The 27036-nt window shown below is 31.4% G+C and overlaps 2 protein-coding genes across 4 annotated transcripts; both read left to right on the forward strand.

The window, feature by feature from the left end:
* The first annotated feature begins 16745 nt into the window (after positions 1–16745).
* On the forward strand, positions 16746–21242 carry LOC145321529 (uncharacterized). Of its 2 annotated transcripts, XM_080162934.1 has the most exons (4): positions 16746–16855; positions 17633–18491; positions 19704–19758; positions 20240–21242. In XM_080162934.1, exon 4 carries the CDS (start codon positions 20265–20267, stop codon positions 21210–21212), a length of 948 nt encoding a protein of 315 aa, XP_080019060.1. In that variant the 5' UTR covers positions 16746–16855; positions 17633–18491; positions 19704–19758; positions 20240–20264; the 3' UTR covers positions 21213–21242. The 2 variants fall into 2 exon arrangements, with proteins under 2 accessions (XP_080019060.1, XP_080019059.1); XM_080162933.1 differs by lacking the exons at positions 19704–19758; positions 20240–21242 and having other exon boundaries at positions 17633–18796.
* A 357-nt stretch (positions 21243–21599) lies between these two features.
* On the forward strand, positions 21600–23836 carry LOC145323213 (uncharacterized). 2 transcript variants are annotated; one of them, XM_080165662.1, is made up of 3 exons: positions 21600–21681; positions 22471–22539; positions 22821–23836. In XM_080165662.1, the coding sequence occupies exon 3, from the start codon at positions 22846–22848 to the stop codon at positions 23455–23457; it is 612 nt and encodes a 203-aa protein (XP_080021788.1). In that variant the 5' UTR covers positions 21600–21681; positions 22471–22539; positions 22821–22845; the 3' UTR covers positions 23458–23836. The 2 variants fall into 2 exon arrangements, with proteins under 2 accessions (XP_080021788.1, XP_080021787.1); XM_080165661.1 differs by lacking the exon at positions 22471–22539 and having other exon boundaries at positions 22821–23834.
* The last annotated feature ends 3200 nt before the right edge of the window (positions 23837–27036 follow it).

Consider the following 27036-nt stretch of genomic DNA (forward strand, 5'->3'; position numbering starts at 1 on the left):
AAAAAGGGAGGAGTAGGTTGCGCTAAAAATCCGTAAAGGTGTGAGTTTTATGGCTTAAAAATAGTAGTAGAACTATAATATTCACTAAATATGTGTATTTCTTATTGAAAAGAACTATAGACAATTTTTTTTAGGTTAACATAAATTTTTATCGCTCTACTACTGTTTTTTACTTAAAACTCACAACCTTTACGGATTTTTGGCGCAACCTACTCCTCCCTTTATCTTAAATAACCTAAAATATAGTCTAACATTAATAACAAGCCTAATAAATAAGGGGGTAAGCGAAAGTGACAACCCCCCCCCCCCCCCACTCTCCCTTTAATATTTACATTAAAATAACACAATATTTACAAAATTCAGAATCTAATATAAGAAAACCAATTGTTCATCATATTTAAAGGGGTGGGGGCGAAAGTGACACTTTTTGAAACCAAACCTAAAAGTCAAAGGAACTCAACTAAAAAAAGAGTTACAGGTCTGACATTTTGCATGGCAGTTGCTTTATATGGGTACAATATGGAACTGTGAAAAAACGGCGGCGCAACCGCCGAAAACCGACAAGAAAAGGCAAAAAAAATTTCGGCGGGAAACGGCGGTGTTCTGCGGTTGCGCCGCCGTTTCTTCACAGTTCCATATTGTACCCCTATAAAGCAACTGCCATGCAAAATCTCAGACCTGTAACTCTTTTTTTAGTTGAGTTCCTATCACATGCATATATCTTTTCACCTGCTTTATCTTCTGTTAACTCTTTTATGTGGATCCTTCTATGTTTAGTTAACTCAACATTCGAACGGAAAGCTTTTTCACATGTATCACAAGAATATGGTTTCTTTCCTGTATGGATCCTTTAATGGACAATTAAATAACTTTGGTTTGAGAAAGCTTTTTCACATTGATCACATGAGTATGGCTTTTCACCAGTGTGGATTCGTTTGTGTCTAGTCAAATCACTATTCTTAGAAAATGACTTTTCACATTGATCACATGAGTATGGTTTCTCACCCGTATGAACCCTAATATGATCAACCAGGTTAGATTTTTTTGTAAAATTCTTGTTACAAATATCACAGGTATTCATGCTGGTATATCCTCTCTCAATCTCCTGAAATTATTTGTATGATTTAGTATTAAAACAATAACGATAGAAAAAGGGGTAGGTTTCTGGTAAAATCCGTAAAGGTGTGTGTTTTAAGGCTTAAAAATAGTAGTAGAACGATAATATTCACTAAATATGTGTATTTCTTATTGAAAAGAACTATAGACAAATTTTTTTTTAAAGTTAAAATAAATTTTTATTTACCTTATAACACAATATAACCTTTACGGATTCTTGCAGAAATCTACCCCTCTCTCACACAACATTAAGGTAAAAATCAAAAAGTCGTTGTTTTAAAAAGCTAAATAATCATCTTTATAAAGAACAATCGACCTTTTTAGTCACAATTTTACTTATTTATTGTACCTTAGGTTTAAAGGATTCATCAAGATAATTCTGACAACATCTATAAAAGCCTAGCTCAACAAAACAGAATGTCAGAAAAGGGGGGGGGGAATGTGGTGACTCGTCACACGACATACCAGCAATTTTATTTTGGGTGCTACTCCCTTAGTTTTAGAGATAATTGGATGAAATCTTTTGGGCTGGGTCACTAATTACCCCAACTATTGGTATCTTTAAAAAAAAACGGCGGCGGGACCGCCGCTCCCGCCACCCGCCGCCTTTTCCGCCGCCACCAAAAAAAATTTTTTTATTGCATTTCTCGCCGAATTAGGCAATTTGGAATCATTTGAGCCCATGTTATTTTTTTCAAAAACTTTTCCCCTTACAAGCAACCCTGCGGGGGGACTTAGTCATTTTTTTCGAATTCTCGTTTATGAAGGTATATCTTAAATACAGTATGCTACTCCCTTAGTTTTAGAGATAATTGGATGAAATTTTTTTGATTGTGTTACTAATTACCCCAAGTTTTGGTATCTTTCAAAAAAAACAGCGGCGGGACCGCCGGTCCCGCCGGCCACCGCCGTTTTCCGCCGCCACCAAAAAAAAATTTTTTTTTGCATTTCTCGCCGAATGCGAGTTTAAGAAGGTATAACTTAAATACAGTATGCTATTCCTTTAGTTTTAGAGATAATTGGATGAAATCTTTTTGATTGTGTCACTAATTACCCCAACTATTGGTATCTTTCAAAAAAAAAACAGCGGCGGGACTGCAAGCAACCTTGCTCCCGCAATCCGCCGCCGCCGTTTTCCGCCACCGCCCCAAAAAAAATTTGAAAAAATAACATGGTCTCATATGATTCAAAATTGCCTAATTCGGCGAGAAATGTAATAAAAAATTTTTTTGGTGGCGGCGGAAAACGGCGGCGGCCGGCGGGAGCGGCGGTCCCGCCGCTGTTTTTTTTTGAAAGATACCAAAACTTGGGGTAATTAGTGACACAATCAAAAAGATTTCATCCAATTATCTCTAAAACTAAGGGAGTAGCACCCAAAATAAAATTGCTGGTATGTCGTGTGACGAGTCACCACATTCCCCCCCCCCCTTTACATAAAACTTGAGCAATATATCTTCGATATTAAAATAGTTTCCAAAGTTTCCCAATAACATTTAATTATTATTTGGCTGGCTTAACAACTTTTGGGGACTTTTACTGAATTTTGATTGGATGATTGGTTTATTAAGTTGAGCGTTTAAAAGTTTCAACCACTAATTTTAATCTAAAAGAGGTGTAATTCTATTTGTCAATCTATTAGCCATTGTCTTAAAGAGGTTAGATAACTGCATGTTCAACTTTGAATAAAGTCTTTGAATATCAGCCGCTAGTATTCTAGAAAGAGAGAGATTGATCTTACCATAATATTTTTTTTATTTTTTACTATGACATTAAGCAAGAAATTATGATTAAGTAAAAAAGGACCTAAAAACAAATGTTGCTAAATAAAAGGGTGAAGGAAGCGAAAATTGACTTTGACTCACTAATAGTCAGAAATTCATGAAACAGGGGACATTCACAACAATTTTTAGCCCTCTAGGTCTAATAGTAGCTGAGATAATAGGGGGGGGGGCGTTGTATGCCCCCCACTCCGACCTATAAAGGTGCGGCAAGGGGCCCGACTATTAATGGTTAATGAAAGTAATCCCATTTACCTGATTTATCTTAGCTATTTATTAAAATAAAAACTGGAAAAATTGTACTTTCATTTCATTGTTATCTGAAAAAAAATCAAAAGATACAAAAATGATTTTGATTTGCAAAATAGAAAAAAATATGTTTTACCCACCAACCAAATAATCTTAAATAACCAGCAAAATTAGAAAAATAATATATACAGATATTGGTTGGCAGGGGAGGGGGGGAGTTTTGCCACTTTCACTTACTCCGTGATAATTAGGCTGGGTATTAATGTTAGACAATATAACCTAAAGATAAAGTTTTAACCCAAATAACATTAATATATAGCCTAAAAATGACCGAGTAAGCGAAAGTGGCAAAAGTACCCCCCCACCCCCCACCCACTTTAATATTTAAAATAATACAATACTTACAAAATTTGGTATTTCATATAAGAAAGCCAATTGTTTATCATGTTTCAATTTTATGTTGTATGATATCGATAGAATCTTTATCTTCAATTTCTTCTCCTTCTATTTCATGTTTTACAGTGTCTTCAACATTCTCAGCCTCCATATTGAAAGAGAGAGGATCTTCATCATCAAGAGTTTCTTCTTCTTTTATTTCTAGTTTAACATTGGCTTCACCACAATCAACAAAACTGGTAGAAGCAGATGGTGGAACTGTAGTAGATTCTAATTTTTTGAGATGTTTAGCTGATTTATTATGTTTTGAAAATTCTGAATTTGATTTATAATTTTTTTGGCACATATCACAGGAATATAGCTTCTCTCCTGTATGGATCCTCTTATGTTTAGTTAATAAACTTTGTCGTGAGAAGGCGTTTTCACATATATCACAGGAGTATGGCTTCTCTCCTGTATGGATCCTCTTATGTTCAATTAATGTACTTCGTTGTGTGAAAGCCTTTTTACAAGTATCACATTTGAATGGCTTTTCACCTGTATGAATTCTCTTATGATAAACTAACGCATATTTGTGTGAGAAAGCTTTATCACATGAATCACATTTGAATAACTTCTCGCCTGTATGAACTCTCATATGCACTGTTAAATTACTCTTGTAAGAGAATTCCTTGGAGCAGATATCACACTTGTTTATGATGGATTATTAATTGTTTTGGCACCTGGAATAAATAATTTTTAATGTAATTTTAACTTGTAACTTGTGTGAATTAAAGATAATAAATTCAAGCATTTTTTATTTTATTGCATATTCTGAATAGAATATAATTGTTCTTTGCTTTCATTATTTTGTATTTGACTATTAGCTGTGCTTTAGTGAATTGGGGGTGGTGGGGAGGAGGAAGTTTAACCAACAACATTACTTCTCATTTTAGTGCTTTACCTGAATGTACCTAGCGAGCATAAGCAACCCACAACCCCTCTTTTTAACACATAAAATGTCCTGGAGCCTACCCTGCAAGACCTGTTTTGTACTAGCGCTGCAATGCAACCCAATATAAACCAAACTTAATCTGAACTTAAGTAAAACACAAAAGCACGAAAAAATTCTCCCCAATATAGAGGGGGTGGGGGGGTGGGGAAAGAGTTATGAGCTGCACTCACTTTTAAGGAAAATCATTACTATTTTAAATGAAAGAATAGGAAATTTTTCCAGTGGCCTTTTCCCATTATAGGTTTGTACTACACTTCATCAAAAATTAAAACTATACCTATACTTATATCAAGATTCAAGAGAACTGAATCATTTCAGTGGTAAACAAAGTCTTTATATATAGACAGACAAACATTTACTTATTAAAATTTGCTAGGATAAAACTTACTCTAGATTTCTGTTTCTATTGAATTCAATTATATGATCTTGAGTCTTATTTCATTTTACATTCTGTCTGAAAATAAATATGATAATAATTTTACACAATCTTAATAAAAAGAACTAAATAATTGAATATAAAAAAATAGAAAATAATAAAAAATTAAAAAAGGTTTACATACTGTTGCACAAAAGGATAGAAGAATGTATGAACAGAAACAGTATCTTGATGATTTAAGTAAAGAAAATTAATTCTTATAATAATTAATTCTTTAAGGGGGGGGTGCGTAATGACATCTATTCTTAATCCGTGAGCAAAATGGTCTAAATATTGAGCTAGACCCTTCAAACTTGGTATATAAGCCTAGTCCTATAGGTATTACATCTAAATGGCAAAAAAATCCAAAAATTTTTATTTTTAGGTTAGGTTAGGTAAGAAAAACCCTGCGGAAATGGGGTTTTTAGGCTTTTTTTGGTCTATATTGATGTGGAAACTTACCTTAAATTGTGTTTTCTTAGGGTTTTAACTTAAATACACTGTATCTATTCATAAGGACATTATTTAAGATGATTCAGCAAGTTGGGGACCGACCCCAGGGGGCTAGGTGGGTGGCCCGCAAGGTTTAAGTGCATTTTTTCCAATATACATGTTGTGACACATCAAATTATAGGTTTTTTAGGTCAAGGAACTCAAATTCAGAGCTAAAATAAGCATTAGACTAATCTGAAGCTAGCCCCAGCGGGCTAGGTTGGTGACCCGCAGGGGTTAAGTGCATTTTTTCCAATATATATCTTGTTATATATCAAAATATAGGTTTTTTAGGTCAAGGAACTCAAATTCTGAGCGAAAATTAGCATTAGACTAACCTGAAGCTAACCCCCCCGGACTAGGTTGGTTTTCTGCAGGGCTTAAGACCATTTACCTAACCTAACCTAGAAACTTACTTATATTTTTACAGGTTTTTTTCTTGAATAAACTGTGTCTATTAATGAGGACTTCATTTAAGATGATCCAGCAAGTTGGGGACCGACCCCAGGGGGCTAGGTAGGTGGCCTGCAGGGGTTAAGTGTATTTTTCCCAATATATATGTTCTGATACATCAAATCATAAGTTTTTAGGTCAGTATCTCAAATTCAGAGCTAGAATTAGCATAAGACTAATCTGAAGCTAGCCCCAGCGGGCTAGATTGGTGGCCCGCAGGGGTTAAGTGCATTTTTTCCAATATATATCTTGTTATATATCAAAATATAGGTTTTTTAGGTCAAGGAATTCAAATTCTAAAATATAGGTTTTTTAGGTCAAGGAATTAAAATTAGCATTAGACTAACCTGAAGCTAACCCCCCCGGGCTAGGTTGGTTTTCTGCAGGGCTTAAGAGCATTTACCTAACCTAACCTAGAAACTTACTTATATTTTTTTGGGGGGAGTTGGGGGTGTCCCACCCCCTAAGAAAATAGTTATAAACCTTCCCAGGACCTATGAGAAGCTACCCTGTTAAGGAGAACCCGATCGGTTCAGCGGTTAGCGAGTTCCTTCGGTACAAACACACAGACACACAGAAATCCTGTTACTTTAGTATAAGGATGATATAATATAATATAATAAGTCTAATGCTTAAAATAGCTCTGAATTTGAGTTTCTTGACCTAAAAAACCTATGATTGAATAATTGTATGACAACACATACTTAAGAAAAAATGCACTACACCTCTGGACCACCCACCTAGCCCGCTGGGGGAAGTCCCCAACTTGCTGGATTATCTAAAATAATGTCCTCATTAATAGACACAGTTTATTCAAGGAAAAAAAACAAAAAGAATAAGTAAGTTTCTATGTTAGGTTAGGTAAAATGTACATAATCCCTGCGGAAAATCTACCTAGCCCGCGGGGGTTAGCTTCAGGTAAGTCTTATGCCAATTTTAGCTCTGAATTTGAGTTTCTTGACCTTAAAAACCTATAGTTTGATATATAACAAGATATATATTAAAAATAATGCATTTAACCCCTGCGGGCCACCGATCTAGCCCGCTGGGGCTAGCTTCAGATTAGTCTTATGCTAATTCTAGCTCTGAATTTGAGTTACTGACCTAAAAAACTTATAATTTGATGTATCACAACATGTATATTGGAAAAAATGCACTTAACCCCTGCGGGCCACCCACCTAGCCCGCTGGGGTCGGTCTCCGACTTGCTGGATCATCGTAAATAAAGTCTTCATTAATAGACACAGTTTATTCAAGAAAAAAACCTGTAAAAATATAAGTAAGTTTCTAGGTTAGGTTAGGTAAATGCTCTTAAGCCCTGCAGAAAACCAACCTAGCCCGGGGGGGGGGTTAGCTTCAGGTTAGTCTAATGCTAATTTTCGCTCAGAATTTGAATTCCTTGACCTAAAAAACCTATATTTTGATATATAACAAGATATATATTGGAAAAAATGCACTTAACCCCTGCGGGCCACCAACCTAGCCCGCTGGGGCTATCTTCAGATTAGTCTTATGCTAATTCTAGCTCTGAATTTGAGCTACTGACCTAAAAACTTATGATTTGATGTATCAGAACATATATATTGGGAAAAATACACTTAACCCCTGCGTGCCACCTACCTAGCCCCCTGGGGTCGGTCCCCAACTTGCTGGATCATCTTAAATGAAGTCCTCATTAATAGACACAGTTTATTCAAGAAAAAAACCTGTAAAAATATAAGTAAGTTTCTAGGTTAGGTTAGGTAAATGGTCTTAAGCCCTGCAGAAAACCAACCTAGTCCGGGGGGGTTAGCTTCAGGTTAGTCTAATGCTAATTTTCGCTCAGAATTTGAGTTCCTTGACCTAAAAAACCTATATTTTGATATATAACAAGATATATATTGGAAAAAATGCACTTAACCCCTGCGGGTCACCAACCTAGCCCGCTGGGGCTAGCTTCAGATTAGTCTAATGCTTATTTTAGCTCTGAATTTGAGTTCCTTGACCTAAAAAACCTATAATTTGATGTGTCACAACATGTATATTGGAAAAAATGCACTTAACCCTTGCGGGCCACCCACCTAGCCCCCTGGGGTCGGTCCCCAACTTGCTGAATCATCTTAAATAATGTCCTTATGAATAGATACAGTGTATTTAGGTTAAAACCCTAAGAAAACACAATTTAAGGTAAGTTTCCACATCAATATAGACCAAAAAAGCCTAAAAACCCCATTTCCGCAGGGTTTTTCTTACCTAACCTAACCTAAAAATAAAAATTTTTGGATTTTTTTGCCATTTAGATGTAATACCTATAGGACTAGGCTTATATACCAAGTTTGAAGGATCTAGCTCAATATTTAGACCATTTTGCTCACGGATTAAGAATAGATGTCATTACGCACCCCCCCCTTTTATAAAAATTTATAGTCCTAAAACTTAGGTTAGAGTAAATTGGGTATGTAATTGTACAAGGTTAGGTTAGTTGCTAAACTTTTGTTCTGGATGAAAATTATGAAAATTAAGAAAGAGAATCTTTATTCTGAATTCCTTCTTCTATTTCCTGTTTTATAGTTTTTTCAACATTCTCAGCCTCCATGTTGATAGAGAGAGGATCTTCATCAAGAGTTTCTTCTTCTTTTATTTCCATCTTTATATTAGCTTCACCACAATCAACAAAAATGGTAGAAGCAGAAGGTGTGACAATATTCCATTTTGATTTATGTCTCCTCTTATGCTTTCTTAAAAAACCTCGTTGAGAGAAAGCCTTTTTACATGTATCACAAGAGTATGGCTTTTCTCCTGTATGGATTCTCTCATGGACAATTAAGTCACTACTTGTACGGAAAGCTTTTTCACAAAAACCACATTTGTATGGCTTCTCGCCTGTATGAACTCTCATATGTTTTGTTAAATTGCCTCTCTCAATAAATGCTTTTTCACATGTATCACATTTGAATGGCTTTTCTCCTGTATGGATTCTCATATGCACTGTTAAATATTTCTTTTTTAAAAATTCCCTGCAGCAGATATGACACTTGTTCATGATGGATTATTTATTGTTCTTGCACCTAGAATAAATAATAATGTAAAATGTAATACCTTTGTAGAATTACAAGTAATAATTTTATTTACTTTATACTCAAGGTATTCTTGTACGTCTGTCATTATGAAAACTATCTCATTAACTCCATGTCTTATTTGGTATAACAATCTTCTATTAGTTACGATTTAAAATGTGTAGCAACTTTATAATCTTTAACAGAATGTTTTTATCAAAACATGCTGATTTTTAGATAATAATTCCTAGGATAACAGGGTAGACTAATAAACTCTATTGTGAATTGTCTAGTTCAAAAATCGTAAGCATATCCTTAAAACAGTATCCTGACTTCAAGAAATTTTGCTTTGAATATAAAGGGGGAGGTATTGTGCTAAAATCTTGTATAGGTATAAGTTTTAAAGTTTAAAAACAGTAGAAGAACGATAATATTCACTAAATACGTGTACCCTTATTGAATAGAAACATAGACAAAAGATTTTATATATTTATATTTAGTGAATATTAACGTTCTACTACTGTTTTTTGGCCTTAAAACTCACACCTTTACCGGAATTTTACCAAAACCTACCTCCCCCTTTGTATTCTGCTTATTTAGTTTTGACTCTCTACAAGTGTTAAGTTTTGCGTTGTCCTACAGTTTAATTTTAGAGATTCGCTTTTTTGGATGTTGTCATCCTTAAAAGTATATAAACTAACTAACTTTAGTTTGTTAAAGAAATGTTCTAGGGTTTCCTTTTCTATAGACTTCAGTTCTATAATTTTGAGTCTTATTTTATTTTTTGTTCTGTCTGAAAATAAATATAATTATTATTTTACAAGTAACACAAGTCTAATAATGAGATTTAAATCAATCTTAAAAATAAAACTATTTTGATAATTTAATCTTTTTTTTGTAAAATAAAAAAAATTATATTTAGATACAAAAACTTCCATCTTTATTGAATTTTAGGAATAAAAAAGGATTGTAGATTTTTTCATCTATCATTGTCCAACAAAATTTCAACATTTTACTTGTAGTAATAGCAGGCAACATCCAGAGAAAAATAAAGTAATATCTGCAAATATTTAAGCAGAACACTAAAACATTAAATAATCATTTTAATTCTAGGTTAATAAATTCATGATAGAGAAATCTAAAAGATCTGTTTGTGATTATATAAATAACTTCTAGATGTCAGGTCATAATTACTTTCAACATAAAAAGTATAAAAATGGTTTGATTTTCACAAAATAAAAATATATAAAATAAACAGTAACTTAATAATTTCCTTATTGGTTAATTATATTTCAATTTTGTGTTCCACAATTTCAATAGTATTTATATAATCATCATCAGGATTATGTTCACAAGAAAGAGAATCTTTATCCTGTTCTCCTTCATCTTCAATTTCTTGTTTTATACTTTCTTCAACATTCTCAGCCTCCATGTTGATAGAGAGAGGATCCACATCTAGAGTTTCTTCTTCTTTTATCTCTGGTTTAATTTTTGGTTCTGGATGTAAATATTTGTGGATTCTTAAGATTTCTTTGGATTTAAATATTTTAAAACAAACATCACATGAGAAAGATTTTTCATTCAGAACTTCACTACAAGCAACAAAAGCAGAAGTATTATCAGCCTTCATCTTAATAGAGGGAGGATCTTTATCAAGAGTTTCTTCTTCTTTTATATCAAGATTAACATCAGCTTCACCAACAAAACTGGTAGAAGCAGAAGGTGGAACTGTTTTTTTAGTAGACTTAAGCTTATTGAGATGTCCAGCGGATTTTTTATGTTGTGACAAAACTGAAATTGATTCAAAAGATTTATGGCAAAATTTACATGAGTATGGCCTTTCTCTTATATGTATTACCTGATGGACAGTTAACTCTCTTCTTGTACAAAAAGCTTTTTCACATGTATCACAAGAGTATGGCTTTGCTCCTGTAATGATTCTCCGATGCTTAGTCACTGTAAGATGTTCAGCTGATTTTTTATGCCTTGACAGTTCTTTATTGGAGTAATAAGATTTCTGGTATAATTTACAGGCGTATGGCCTTTCACCTGTATGACTCATCTCATGAATGGTTAAATCTCTATTTGTACGGAAAGCTTTATTAAATTTATAACAAGAGTCTGAGTTCTCTGCTGTATGTATCCAACTATGGAGAATTAATTCACTTTGATATAGGAAAGCTTTTTCACATGTATCACAAGAGTATGACTTTTCACTGGTATGGATCCTCCAATGCTGGTTTAATGTACATGGATCTGAGAAAGCCCATTTACATGTGTCACAAGAGTGTTGTTTCACACCTGTGTTGATCCTCCTGTGCTTGATTAAGTCACCATTGTTTGAAAATATAGTGTCACAAAAACCACATTTGAATGGCTTTAGTCCTGTATGAATTCTCATATGTACTGTTAAATCACTCTTTGTAGAGAATTCCTTGCAGCAGATATGACACTTGTTCATGATGTATTCTTAAATGTTCTTGCACCTGGAATAAATAAGATTTAATGTACAATGGAAAATAAAAAATTTTTATTACTCATTTAATTGATTAATGTAAACATTAGTGGGTATATAAACTCTTATCTTTCAATGATTTAACCAGTTTAATAGTCGGACTGCTAGGGGATACTTACCAAGCAAAATACTTGGCTATATAGGGCCTAAGGCATGTTTAAGGGACACTTCCTGGCACTAATAGGTTAAGCTATTTTACTTGTGAAGTTCCACAACAAAATGCTGCTAGTTTATTTTTTCTGAGCTAAATATGGAAAAAATCATTATTGACCTTGTTATAAACTAACTTACTTTTTTTTGAACTCAAAAATGAATTTTTATTTCTCCTTATGTTTAAATTGACTTGAGCTTTGCAATCTTGAATCTTATTTCATTTTATATTCTGTCTGAAAATAATGTGTATTTAAGGCTTGTGACTAGAAGGACTGGCTTGAAAAAAAACTTCTGGCTCATTCATGCCTCAGCTGCGTCTACATACCCTTGGTTGATAATAAAGCACTTAGTTTTGATACTCAATATGCATTTTAAAAATATTAGTACAACTCTTGGCCTATCCTTTTCTGCAAAAATCGTCATTTATTAGTGATTTAATTTAGGACACCTGCCATATTCAGAATCCCCCCCCCCCCCCCAATTAAAATTGGCCATTTAACTGATTCCAACATGGATAATTGTATGAAGTGCATTTAACGAGTTGTGGTAATGTGATAATTTTAGGTTAGCAATAAAGATAATCAAAATAAAAATTTACTTTTCCAGACAGTTTTGGATATACAGGGTGAGTCAGAAAAAACTGAGTTTTTCGATTTTCAGAAACAACCAGAAGGAATACAGAAAAAATAATTATATGTCCTTGTTCTCTGTACAAAAGCACATCAAACTTGTAAAAGGTGTTTTTCATTATCTCTAAAAATGCGGCCTCTATGATAGGTGTATGGCCTCTATAATAGGTGTATGGTGTCAAAAAATGTCTTGTGTGAAAAATGTTGATTAAGAAAAATTAAAATAACTCATCTGTTTTGTATAAAAAAATCTAAAAATTTCAATATTTATTTAGAAAAAAGTCTAAGAAAAGTACTTTAATGAGTTTTAAAGGTGAAATGCTTTTTGGCTCCTCACAAAAGCATTTTTAGAATACTGTAATTTGTCATTTTTTCATATTTCTTAATTGTGATGCATGTGGTTTAAAAAAATCTTCTATAATAACGTTGCTTATAGTAAAAGGAAAAAAAAACCTTTTTATTTGACAAAAAAATCTCTTCAGATAAAAAAGTTATCAAGGTTTGAATTTTTAAAATAAAAATGCTTTTTAGAAACCCTACCCTATTTAAACGAAGTTATTATGATGGATTATAACACACAAGTATAATTTGTCAACAGTGGGCGGAGATTTTGGAGATTAAATCCAGTCTTGCACCAAATATAGAGGAGATTCAGAAGAGGAGGGAGGAATTTAGGTAACAAGATGAAATATTTCCAGTCATGAGCTGGTTTTCCGGTCATGAGGTATTAAATCTTAACAATAGATTACAACAAAACGTTTGATTTATAATGTGATAATTTAATTTAAATAAATTGCATTTTTATAATGTTAAATATTTACAATCTATTGAATAAAAGTTTTAATAAACAAAAAATATGTTTGTTTATCTGTTTAGAATGTTAGACATTTTTATTATAAATAAATCTACCTAAAAAGTACAAAATAATGGCCAAAAAAGTCTTCACACACACTTTTTGAAATCTTTATGATCTAAAAAGCGCCGTTATTTTCAGAGATATTCAAAAACACCTTTCCTAAGTTTAATGTATATTTTTATAGAGAACAAGAACCTATAATTGTTTTTTCCATATTCCTACTGGTTGTATCAGAAAATTGGAAAACTCAGTTTTTTCTGACTCACCCTGTACACTAATAAAAATACTAATTTGTGGTTGTTTAGGTTGCCATTTCAGAAAAAGAATTGCGTGCATAAATTACCAGAATACTGTTATAAATTAGTACTTTATAGAGGAAAAAAATATATTGCACCAATAAAAGTTTTGTGTTGCATATATCATGAGAATAAAATTGATTTTCAATTCTTGGAATTTTAAAAACAAAATGGTAAAAATTTTGGTTCCTTTATTTATATGCTCTATAAAATCACATATGAAATAGAAAGAAATACTTGGTTTTCTAATCTATATCCAAATACAATTATTGCAACTGCGCCTTTAGAGAACAAGAAAATATTCATCTTATTTTACTTATTTACTTACCTAGGTAGGTATTATAAATTAAGTATTCTAATGTATTCACAAAATTAATTTCTAATAAAATAACATTATTGTAGTAAGTATTTTTGAGTGTTTGCAATATATATTAAAGATACTGTATGCAAGGGTCATGATTCAGCAAATTAATTCCATATGAAATTAATAAAATTTGTTTTGTTCTGTGACTAAAGGGAAGTGGGTAAGAAGGGAGGGGTGGGGGGTAAGACAGTGGGTTGTGAGGAAATTTTCACTTAGTTTGTCAGAATCATTGTCCCTAGTCCCCGATTGTATATGATTCTTAACAAGTTCATATTGTAATAATTAGCAGCAAATTTTTACATTATCAATAATTCAATGCCAGAAAAAAAATACATTCCTTTCTGCATTATGCATACAATTTTCATCCTAATAGGAATATCTGTAAACTATTGATAATGTTTCTGTCTATAGTGCCTAAAAGTTTTGTTTGATCTATAAAATTATAATAAATATTTACAAAATATTAATAAATTATGAAAAATAAACATTTGTTATGTTTTAAAAATTTCTAAATAGATATTCCTTCCTGATATATGTGTATAACAATAAATTATATTTGATAAGTCACAAAAAATAAGCATATTCTACAATTAAATAGTTGTTTTGATATTTTGATTATTTTGAATATGCTCTGTTTATTTACTTTGTGCAAATGCCGCACTATTTATATACTAATAAATGTCGTCCTTGAAAAATCGTTTGGTCGAAATATTCTTGAACATAATTTCCCAAGAAAAATGATTTATTTTTTGATAAAAATATTCATATTTTCTATATATAGGCAAGTAAATTTCTTTAACTGTATATAGTTTCAATACAATTTTAAAATGAAAGAAATAAATTATATTTAGATTTATTATTTTTCTATTCCAAAAATACAAAGGGAATTTTTAACATCATTTTATGTATAATCGAAGACGACATTTAAGATTCCGCATAAAGTGCGGCATTTGAGCATTGTTTATAAACAACTATGTTTGAATAAAACAACTGAAGAAAAGCAGCAATAAAATAAGAAATGTGATTTACATAGAACTTTTTATAGTTAACAATGAATATCAACAAAGGTTAAAATTTACAATCAAGTGAAAAATTTTGTAATTATGTTAAACATCCAGTTATTTCTATAATCAGGAATTATACCTCTTTAAGTCTTTGCAAGATATAGTTATGAAAAAATTATCTTGTTTTTATGATACAAAACTGGCCTGCTTGGGACCAATGTTTCAAGGAGGTTGGAGATTTCCTGGATTTTGACTAGTGATCATCACACGTATTAGATTCACTTTTATATGTAGTGAATTCCAATATATTCAAAAGGTGCAATTTAATAATTCCAGATTTTATTCTGAACAAGTCAATAATTCTGTCTCAATTGGTATGGTAAAGCATGTTTGGTGCATGCACAGGCTTTTGCCAATCTTACATAATCATTTTGAAAATGCAAGACATGCTTGCCTTTAGGGGGGGGGGGGGTGGTGTAAAATAGGATATTTTGAAAGCTAATAAATGTTCTAATTAATTTTAACCACCTTCATTAAATTCTCAGCAGTTTAATTAGTTAGGTACCTACGCACTTTTTGTATATATATGCATACAGCAAATATTTTATATATATTGTCTGTAGCTTGGTAGTCTGAATTGGCCGGATCCGGCTCAAATTTTGCATAAAGTCATCCTTTGGTATTCCCCACAGTTGATACTTGACACGGCAAGATCCCAGAAAAGTGTGGTATATCTAGGGTGGGGGATGGGATGCATCCAGTTGTAAAGCAGAGTTTAGGGTAGTGTGGTTGCAGGGATATGATGACAACATTCTCTGGTTTCCTCCTCTAACCAATTAAAAATATCTAGGTCATTTTCATTTGGTCTCAAATATTTTACTGAATTTTCACTTTTTGAGAATAGGTAGGTACTTAATCTCAAAATATATAGAGTACAATATCCAAGTCTTAATCCTATTCTGAAGCTGAATATTTTGGAAATTGCTATTCTGAATAATGATTCTATGATTGTACTTTTCAGTGAAGCTGTATATTACTCTTAGGGTGTTTTTCTTAATTTTCTGATATTTTTCTAATGTTATAAAAAGTTGCAATCTACATTCACAAACACATTTTTACTCTACTTTTCCCAGCCAGCTTCTAAAAGTAGTTTCTATAATTGCAATAGTAAATATTCAAATTTTGACATGTTTGAAACATTACAATGTTAAGTGCTATTATGGAAATTCTTATGAAAACAAAAGTTTAGCCCAGATGATTGAAAATTGTCTAATTTTGCGAGTAAAGGCAAAAAAATCGGCTGGAAATGGTGGTTTTTGTGGGGAGCAGTGGTTCCATTTCTACACAATTCTTAAATTGTACCTCTTTAAAGTAACTGCTTTGCCTAATCTCAGAGTTGTAACTCTTTACTTAGTGAGTTCCTTTGACTTTTACCTTTGGATTCAATGTCTAAAATTGTAGGTAGGTACGTTTTTTAGTCAAAAAAATGTAAAAAATAGTCATATTTTATTTGAACATGCAGACACTGTAATTCTGCAACCTTGTTTTTTCAATTACCTCTGAATACAGAACAGCTGCAGTATTTGTCAGCTTGTTATTTTCAATAAGCAGACCAAGCCTTTACATCTTCAGGTTTAGCCTCTGGTTTTAATTGAGGGTATTATTATATAAAGGAGTTTTGTAAATACATTTTTAGAGGTGTGGAACAATTCAAAATTGGTTTATTTGAAAATACTTCTTGATGATTGTAGCAATTAAATTATAAAAAAGCAGATCCATACAGGTGTGAAGCTATTCAAATGTTATTTATGTCACATTTTCTAAAAAATAGGAAGCTAATCTTAAATACAAAGTAAAACAATGTCTGTCTAATGCTTAAGATCCTTTTAACCCATGCCAAAAAAATGAACTCGGTATTTATGATGATCTATCTCTTGATCATGTAATATCTTGTGATGTAAATATCCAATTATGGTAAAGATTGTGTTGGTTAATAACTCATTTAATTTATTTTCAGACTGAATGTAAAATGAAATAAGACTCTAGTTTATAAAACTAAAGGCAGTAGAAACATAAAGATACAGAAAAGACAAGTAGCAAATCAAAGCAAGTAAGTTTTTTTTTATATATAAAAACAAGTTTTTAAACATCCATAAAAGCTATTCAATTTAATATCAGATTGTTGGACATTAAAACATTAACACCAGTTGAGAGTGAAAACTTATTAAGCAGAATGGGGTATTCCTGTCCAGTTTTTTGAAAAATAGTACTCTTTTTTGGCTTTCCTAACTGCAGATTTATAAAAATTATTTGCAATGACAAAGGGGGGGGGGGCGAAAGTGACACTTTTTGAAACCAAAACTAAGTCAAAGGAACTCAACTAAAAAAAGAGTTACAGGTCTGACATTTTGCATGGCAGTTGCTTTATAGGGGTACAATATGGAACTGTGAAGAAACGGCGTCGCAACCGCCGAAAACCGCCGAGAAAAGGCAAAAAAAATTTCGGCAGGAAACGGCGGTTTTCGGCGGTGGCGCCGCCGTTTCTTCACAGTTCCATATTTTGCCCCTATAAAGCAACTGCCATGCAAAATCTTAGACCTGTAACTCTTTTTTTAGTTGAGTTCCTTTGTTGACTTTTAGTTTTGGTTTCAAAAAGTGTCACTTTCGCCCCCCCCCCCCTTTTCTATTGCTATCAACGGTTTTATTCTTAAATTTTTGTCTTAATAACATTTCTTTTTTCTTTCTTAGGTTTAGGTTTAGTAAAGCTGGTGACATCCAGGGATTTTGGGGGATAAATTCAAAAATGAAATTCTTCAAAAATAATGATAAATTGGAATTATTATCTTTAAATCTACACTAGTATTACAATAAACATTATTTATTCCAGGTGCAAGCACAATTAAGAATCCATCATGAACAAGTGTCATATCTGCTGCAAGAAATTCTCTACAAAGGGTATTTTAAAAGTTCATATGAGAATACATACAGGTGTGAAGCCATTTAAATGTGATTTATGTGAAAAATCTTTCCGTACAAAAGCTGAATTAACTGTTCATAAGAGGATTCATACAGGAGAGAAGCCATTTAAATGTGATATATGTAAAAAAGCTTTCTCACAACAAAGTGCATTAACTCTTCATAAGAGGATCCATACAGGAAAGAAGCCATTCAAATGTGATTGGTGTGAGAAAGCTTACACACAGCAAATTAATTTAACTGTCCATAAGAGGATCCATACAGGAGAGAAGCCATACTCTTGTGATACATGTGACAAAGCTTTCCATACAAAGTATGAGTTAAATTATCATTTTACTGAGCATGAGAAGCCACACTCTAGTAAACTAACTCTACACAAGTGTCATATTTGCTGCAAGGAATTCTCTACAAAGGGAAGGTTAGAAATACATATGAGAATTCATACAGGAGAAAAGCCATTCAAATGTGATATATGTGAAAAAGCATTTATTGATAGTGGCAATTTAACAAAACATAAAAGGATCCATAAAGGGGAAAATCAATACTCTTGTGATACGTGTGGAAAGACTTTCGGTGTCAGTAAAGAGTTGATATTGCATAAAAGAATGCATACAGGAGACAAGTCATACTCTTGTGATACATGTGAAAAAGTTTTCCTATATCAATGGGAATTAACTAACCATAAGAGGATCCATACAGGAGAGAAGCCATACTCCTGTGATACATGTGACATGGCTTTCTCTACACGAGGTTATTTATCTAACCATAAGGTGAGTGTTTTATGCCAGAAACCTTATTACTCTAGTCCAGAATTGTCACAGCAAAGCAAATCAGCTGGACATTGCAAAAACTTTGAATCTGCTAAAAACTCAGTTCCACCTTCTTCTTCTACCAGTTTTGTTGATTGTGGTGAAGCTGATATAAAACTTGAGATAAAAGAAGAAGAAACTCTTGATGAGGATCCTATCTCTATAAAGATTGAGGCTGAGAGTGTGGAAGTAATTATAAAAGAGGAAATAAAGGAGGAAGAAGGAATTGAGAGTGAAGAATTTGTTTAAGTAGAAAAAAAACAAAATGTTTGATAAATTAATGAACCTAAATTGCGATTTTGTTGTAAACGTCTTTTAGTAAGTACTTTATCAAATACTAGCGGCTTCGCCCCTAGCCTCTAGGGGCTTTGCCCCAAGAGAATTGACCGAACGAATTTTTCTTATTTTAGATTTAAAAGAAAATTTTGTAAAAAAAATTTATTGGGGGAAGGGGATTTTTTTTGTGGGGGGGGGGGGTAGTCAACCCCACTATTTCAATTTTATTTTTAGATAGAAAAATATTTTTTTTGGTGGTGATTTTTCATTTTTTTTTGGGGGGGGGGTTGGGGTGTCCCACCCTCCAAGAAAATAGTTATAAACCTTCCTGGGACCTATTAGAAGCTTCCATGTAAAGGAGAACCCGATCGGTTCTGCGGTTAGCGAGATCCTTCGCTACAAACAAACAGACAGACATCGTTCTACTTTGTATTATAGATTTGTTCATATTTTAAGATTTGATAAAATGTGTAAATAATATTGCTTCTCTAAAATCAATTTTAAAGAAAAACTCATAATTCTTTGAAAAAAATGTTATTTGTATTATAGATGTGTAAATAGATAGTATCTTATATACCTACTATGTTAGCTTTATTGTTTATTATTTAAACATAAATCTGAGTTGCTCTAACCCTTTGGGGATACCTTGTACATATCCAATTTAACCAACCTAAGTTTGAGGAATAATAATAAATAGGTATAAAATTTAAAAATTGAGTAAATATCAACTAAATTGTATAGAAATTGTTTCTATTTATACATTTTTTTCTATCCTATTGAGCAACAGTATGTCTACCCTCTCTAATTTTTATTATTCTCATTTTCTTATATTCAATTAATCAAATCTCATTATTAGAATTGTGTTACTTGTAAGATAATTATTATATTTATTTTCAGACTGAATATTATAAAAAGAAAAAGCATATGAGTAGTTTGAGTTTAGCAAAGTAAAGTAAGTTAGTTTTTTATATTACAAACATCATGTAGCAGAATCTTTAGAAAATTAATATTTAAGATAAAGGATGCCTGTCTGTCCGTAATAGAAGTGAACTAGTTTTCTGTAATAAAATTATTATTTAAATAAAACAGTTGGGGTTTGGGATGGTTTTTTCTATAGGTAGTATGTATTGTAAATAAAAGCTGAAGATGGACATTTAATAACACATCAAAAGTAGATTGGGTATTAATACTATAGTCATGTTTATGTGAGTGGATAGAAAAGAAAGTGGAATAAGAATTAGATGTAAGAGTTTTCATAGAGTACATCTGGAATACTTTTACCTACATAGTAACAGCCGCACGAACCCTTCTTAATTATATACTAGCTGTTATACAATAATCGGTATTTGAAATAATTATTAAAAAAATATGAAGGATTTAAATTATTATTTTCAATTCTACACAAGTATTACATCGTATATTATTTTTTCCAGGTGCAAAAACAATTAAGGATCCATCATGAACATGTGTCATATCTGCTGCAAGGAATTTTCTATAAAGAGAGACTTAACAAGACATATGAGAATTCATACAGGAGAGAAGCCATTTAAATGCGATTCCTGTGAAAAGGCTTTTTCACGACAAGATACATTAGCTGACCATAAAAGGATTCATACTGGAGAGAAGCCATACTCTTGTGATACATGTGAAAAAACTTTCCGTACCTATGGTGAGTTGACTCTCCATAAAAGAATCCATACAGGAGAGAAACCATACTCTTGTGATAGATGTGAAAAAGCTTTCCTTACAAGTACAAAGCTTACTGTCCACAAGAGGATTCATACAGGAGAGAAACCATTCAAATGTGATTTTTGTGAAAAAGCATTTGGACTACAACATCATTTGGTAAGTCATATGAGGATTCATACAGGAGAGAAGCCATTCACTTGTGATACATGTGAAAAAGCTTTCTGTTCCAATGGTGATTTAACTCGTCATAGGAGGACCCACACTAAGGAGAAGCCATTTAAATGTGATATATGTGAAAAGGGCTTTTCTCAGCAAAGTGCATTAAATCGTCATAAGAGGATCCATACGGGAGAGAATCCATACTCCTGTGAATTATGCCAGAAATCTTTTAACACCAGTTCAAAATTGTCAGTTCACAAAAAATTAGCAGGACATCTCGAGAAGTTTGAATCTTTTGAGAATACAGTTCCACCTCCTGCTTCTACTAGTTTTGTTGATTGTGGTGAAGAAAATATCAAACTAGAAATAAAAGAAGAGGAAACTCTTGATGTAGATCCTCTGTCTATGAACATGGAGGCTGAGAGTGTGGAAGAAACTATAAAACAGGAAATAGAAGAAGAAGAAATTCAAGATGAAGATTCTCTTTCTTGTGAAAAGAATTCTCATGAAGATCAACTAAACTTAATTGATATTGTGGATCACAAGATTGAAATATGATAAACAATATTCCTTTATGAAGTACCAGGATAAGAATTGTTATTACTTTTAATTTAATTGACAAGTACTTTATTTCAAGAAATTCAATATATCTATATAATGATACTTGTATACTAATACAGTTAATTTAAGACTTTTTTATAAATAAATATTTTTCTATCTTTTTATAAGATTTAGTGTTTATAACAAATATTATTAACTAATGATATAATGTATATCTGACTCACCATGTATAATATGCTCTTTTGAGCAAATTAATTCTTGTATTTTTTTTTGCTTTGTAATTTGTGTAAAAACTTATTTTTAGATATATTGATTCTTCTCCTATTGTATGTAGAACATTATATTTATCTTAAAATGTTTCTTGCATTATACCTATTATTTTTCAGATAGATAAATGAATTAAAATGAAAAAGAGTAATTCTTAAATTGAAGCCTTCATAGAAACCAACTGCCGAGATAAAATCAGGTTATAAGATTTAAATGCTGAGAAGTTACTTTTTTTTACCAATTCTATTTTTTTGTTAATGCTCTCTCGTCCTTTATTTACCCCCTTATTTTAATTTACCTCTAAAACAGTGGTCTCCAAAAGATGTTTGTTTGTGTGTCTGTAAGATAATATCTCAGGCAAAAATTTGTTTATACCAAGACTTCGGAAAAACTTTTTTCAGTTCTAGATAATTAGGCCTATTTTCTTAAGATTTTCCATTTCTATGGCTAAACGCATCAGAAAATAATTTCCAGTCATCAATTTAGGTTATTTGATGTCTAACTGCCAAAGTAATATGATGTATGTTTGTCTGTCAAAAAAAAGGAGATAGTTGCACAAAGTAAATTGTACAAGAATTCCTATTCCTCTCCTTCAGATTTTTCAATACATAATAAATCAGCTTGACATGTCAAGAAATTTTGGTGAAATTAATGTCATTACTGAACATAATTATCATGAGACATAATTCTGATTAAGACGGATTAGGTCTATTGATGTTGTGAAACATAAAATTCAAATATGACAAACTAAATGCTGTTACAAAAATATTCAGTAGATTTAATGTTGGTAAAATATATTAATGTATTTAATGTGTTTTTTGTTTTTAAGCTTTAATGTAAACTTTTATCCCTAATATTCTTAATGCAGAATTTTTATGAGCATTATCTAAATTAATTTAGACTTTTAAAATCTTGTTTATTATTATTTCATTATCTTATATTAATTTTGATTATTTTTGTAATAATATAGTTATATGTTTGTTTTTAGGTAGAATATAAAATAAAATAAGATTTAAGATTACATAAGGAGAAATAACACGTCAAATTTGAGTTGAAAGTAAGTTAGCTTTTAACAAGTACATGAAATTCAATTAAACAGCACAGCATATCTACAGACACAACCTGCTACATAAGATATGAATGAAAGGGGGAAAGTTTTTATATAGTACATCTAGAATACTTTTGCCCACATAGTAACAAACGTACAGACACATTTTAAATATAGAGTAGCTCTCACAATAAAATCAGTATTTAAAATGATAATAGTTAAATTATAAGGGCTTGAAATAAATTTTTTGATTTTAACTTATTTATCAATTTAAATTTGTTTTATATTAGGTGCAAGAACAATTAATAATCCATCATGAACAAGTGTCATATCTGCTCCAAGGAATTCTCTACAAATGGTAATTTAACAAAACACATGATAACTCACACAGGAATGAAGCCATTCAAATGTGACACATGTGATAAAGTTTTCCTTACAAGTAGTAGTTTAACTATCCACAATAGGATCCATACAGGAGAGAAGCCATACTCTTGTGATACATGTGAAAAGGCTTTCTCTCGACCAAGTAATTTAGCTAACCATAAGAGGACCCATCCAGGAGAGAAGCCATACTCTTGTGGTACATGTAAAAAGACTTTCAAGAGACAAAGTGAATTAAACATACACAATAAGATCCACACAGGAGAGACGCCATACGCCTGTGATACCTGTGACAGGGCTTTCTCTCATCCAGGTCATTTAACTATACATAAGAGGAGCCATAAGTCCAGTTGGAATATTGTTACACCTTCTACTTCTACCAGTTTTGTTGGTTGTGGTGAAGCTAATATAAAGATGGAAATAAAAGAAGAAGAAACTCTTGATGAGGATCCTATATCTATAAAGATTGAGGCTGAGAGTGTGGAAGTAATTATAAAAGAGGAAATAAAGGAGGAAGAAGGAATTGAGAGTGAAGAATTTGTTTAACTAAATAAAATTAGAAATGTCTAATAAATGCTTGGACCTTAATTGCCATTTTGTTTTAAATGTCTTTTAAAAAGTTATTAATTATGTTTATTTATGTTTGTATTTAAGATTTGATAATATGTGTAGATAATATTGCTTTTCCAAAAATAATTTTTAAGAAAAAATCATAATTCTTTGAAAAGAATGTTATTTGTATAAAATTTTTACAAATCTTAAAAATAGGTGTTTGCTTTTTATGGTTATTGTTTAAACCATTCGGGGTTCCTTGTACATACCCAATGTACCATAAACTAAGTTTGATAATACTAATTGATAAAAATTGTAAAAATCATTTAGATACTGTTTCTGTTATATATTTTTTCTGTCCTTTTCTTGAATGCTAAAATACACCTACTTTAATTTTTGTAAACTAAAATTTTTTATTACTTATAATTGTATGTTTATTTTCAGACAGAATATAAAATGAAAGAAGACTAAAAATTATGAAAAAATGAAATAGGACTAGATCTTAATATTGAAACATAAAAAGAAACAAAATAATATACCTAGGTATGTTTTTTTTTTATAAAAATGAAAGTAAAAAAATGTCTGTCTGTCCATATAAAACGTTTTTGCTTACCATTGAAATGATTTTTAAGGAATATTTATATAAGTCTAAGTATGTGTTTTTTTTGTGGGAATGTAGTACAAACCTATAAGGGAAAAAGGCCACTGGAAAAATTTCCAATTCTTTTTTTTCTTTAATTCAAAATAAGATTTGTTTTCCCTCTATATTGTGAGGTAGTCTTTACTTTAGGTCAGGTTATGTTGGGTTATATTGGGTACAGGTATTAGATATTGGATACTGGAATTGCTTTAGATATGAATATTTATCTCAGGTGCAAGATTAATTAAGAATCCATCAACCATGAACAAGTGAACATATTCTTATCTACTTGGGCACATATAATAGTCAAAGATATAATAAGGGCAAAGAATTATCATTTACTTTTCTACTCAGGAATATAAGATATGAAATATTATTTATTTCAGGTGCAAGAATAGTCAACTGTTCATCATGTTTTCCTGTAATATTTGCCGCAAGAAATTTTCTTTCAAAAGTGATTTGCTAATACATTTAGAAATTCATGAGGAAGACAAGCCATTCAAATGCGAATTTTGTGAAAAAAACATTTTTTGAGGATGGTATTTTAACAGCAAACATGTGAATTCACACAGGTGAAAAACCGTTCAAATGTAATTATTGTAAAAATGTGTTTTCAGACAGGAGTGACTTGACTAAGCACAAGAAGATCCACACAGATGAGAAGCCATTTTTTTGTGATACATGTGAAAAATCTTTCCGTTCAAATGGTGTATTAACTGTTCATAGGAGGATCAAAACTGGTGAAAAGTCATTCAAATGTGAAATATGTGAAAAAGCATTCTCAAAAAAAGGTTATTTAACTGGTCATAAGAGGATTCATTCAGGTAAGAAGCCATACTCATGTGATACATGTGAAAAGACTTTCGCACGACAATGTCACTTAAATGATCGTTGGAGGATCCATACAGGAGAGAAGCCATACTCTTGTGCATTATGCCAGAAATATTATTACAAAAGTTCAAATCTGACAACTTATTATAAATCAGCTGAACACCTGAAGAAGTTAGAATCTTCTAAGAATAAAGTTTAACCTTCTGCTTCTACTAGTTTTGTTGATTGTGGTGAAGCTGATATTAAACTAGAGATAAAAGAAGAAAAAACGCTTGATAAGGATCTCTATCAATATGGAGGCTGAGAATGTTGAAGAAACTATAAAGCAGGAAATAGAAGCAAAAATTGAGGATAAAGATTCTTTTTCTTGTGAACAGAATTCTGATGAGAAAATGATAAACAACATTGACATAGTCGAACATAAAATTGAATATGATTAACTAAATGATAGATTGTCAGTTGATGAGAAAGATAATTGTTTAATAAATAAAATTGCTATATAAAAAGACAATACATTACTTACCTACTAAGTTATTATTTTCTTTGTTATATAAACAATAACTTGTTTTTGATTAAACATGAATTTTAAAGTTATCACTGTTTATAAATCTATAATTCTTGTTTGTTTTCTGAGCATATCATTTTTATTTCTTGGTTTTTTATATTTTCAGAACCATACTCATAAAAGCTTAAGTTCAAGAAATCAACTCTATTGATAAAATGGTTTCTGAGAAAATTAAGGTTAGGTTCATTTTTAGGGTTAATTTATGTCACCTTGAGCAAATCAAAGCGTTTGATAGAAATTTCGTATTTTTTAAAGAATTTCCAGGTACGGTAATCAAAAATAAATAAAAAATTTTCCCTATTGTTCTATTCAATAGGGAATACAAATATATAGAGCACCTTATCGTTCTACTACTATTTTTAGGCCTTATAACACACACCTTTACGGAATTTACTAGAAAATGACCTCCCCCTTATTATTATATTAAATTTCAGACTGAATATAACATGAATTGAGACTCTAAGATTATAAAAAGAAAGAAAACACGAGTAATTTGAGTTTAGCAAAGTAAAGTAAGTTAGTTTTTTTATATTACAAATATTATGTAGCAAAATCTTTAGAAAATTAATATTAAAGATAAAGGATGTCTGTCTGTTCGTAATAGAACTGAATTAGTTTTCTGTCATAAAATATTATTTAAAAAAAACAGTTGATGTTTGTGATTATTTTTTCTATATTATGTATTTAATATTAAAGCTAAAGATAGGGATTGAATAAAACATCAAAAGTAGATCGGGTACTAAGACAAGTACATGTAAGTGGATAGAAGAGAAAGTGGGATAAGAATTAGATATAAGAGGAGAATTTTCATAGAGTACATCTGGAATACTTTTACCAACATTGTGACAGCCGCACGAACCCTACTTAATTATATACTAGCTGTTATAATAAAATCAGTATTTAAAATGATTATTAAAATACGAAGGCTTGAAATTAATATTTTTAATTCTATATATTATTACATTCAATATTATTTATTTTAGGTACAAAAACAATTAAGAATCTATCATGAACAAGTGTCATATTTGCTGCAAGGAATTCTCTAAAAAGAGTAATTTGACAAGACACATGAGAACTCACACGGGAGTTAAGCCATTCAAATGTGAAATATGTGAACAGGCTTTCTCAACTCAAAGTTATTTGACAATACATGTGAGAATTCATACTGGTGAGAAGCCATTCAAATGTGATACATGTGAAAAGGCTTTCCATAGTAGTAGTGAGTTAACAGTCCACCAGAGGATTCATACAGGAGAGAAACCATACTCTTGTGATTCATGTGAAAAAGCTTTCAGTTCGAACGGTGAGTTAACTAAACATAAAAGGATCAATATAAAAGAGTTAACAAAAGATAAAGCAGGTAAAAAGACATACGCCTGCGATTTATGTGAAAAATCATTCATACAGCTAAACCATTTGACTGCACACAAAATATTTCACATAGGAGAGAAACAATTCCAGTGTAAATTGTGCCAAAAATCATTTTGTTCTAATTCAGACTTGTCATTGCACAACAGAACTGCTTCACATCTTGATA

The sequence above is a fragment of the Acartia tonsa genome, chromosome 6, assembly GCF_053477335.1.
Source record: "Acartia tonsa isolate MP-2025a chromosome 6, ASM5347733v1, whole genome shotgun sequence".
Lineage (NCBI taxonomy): Eukaryota > Metazoa > Arthropoda > Copepoda > Calanoida > Acartiidae > Acartia > Acartia tonsa.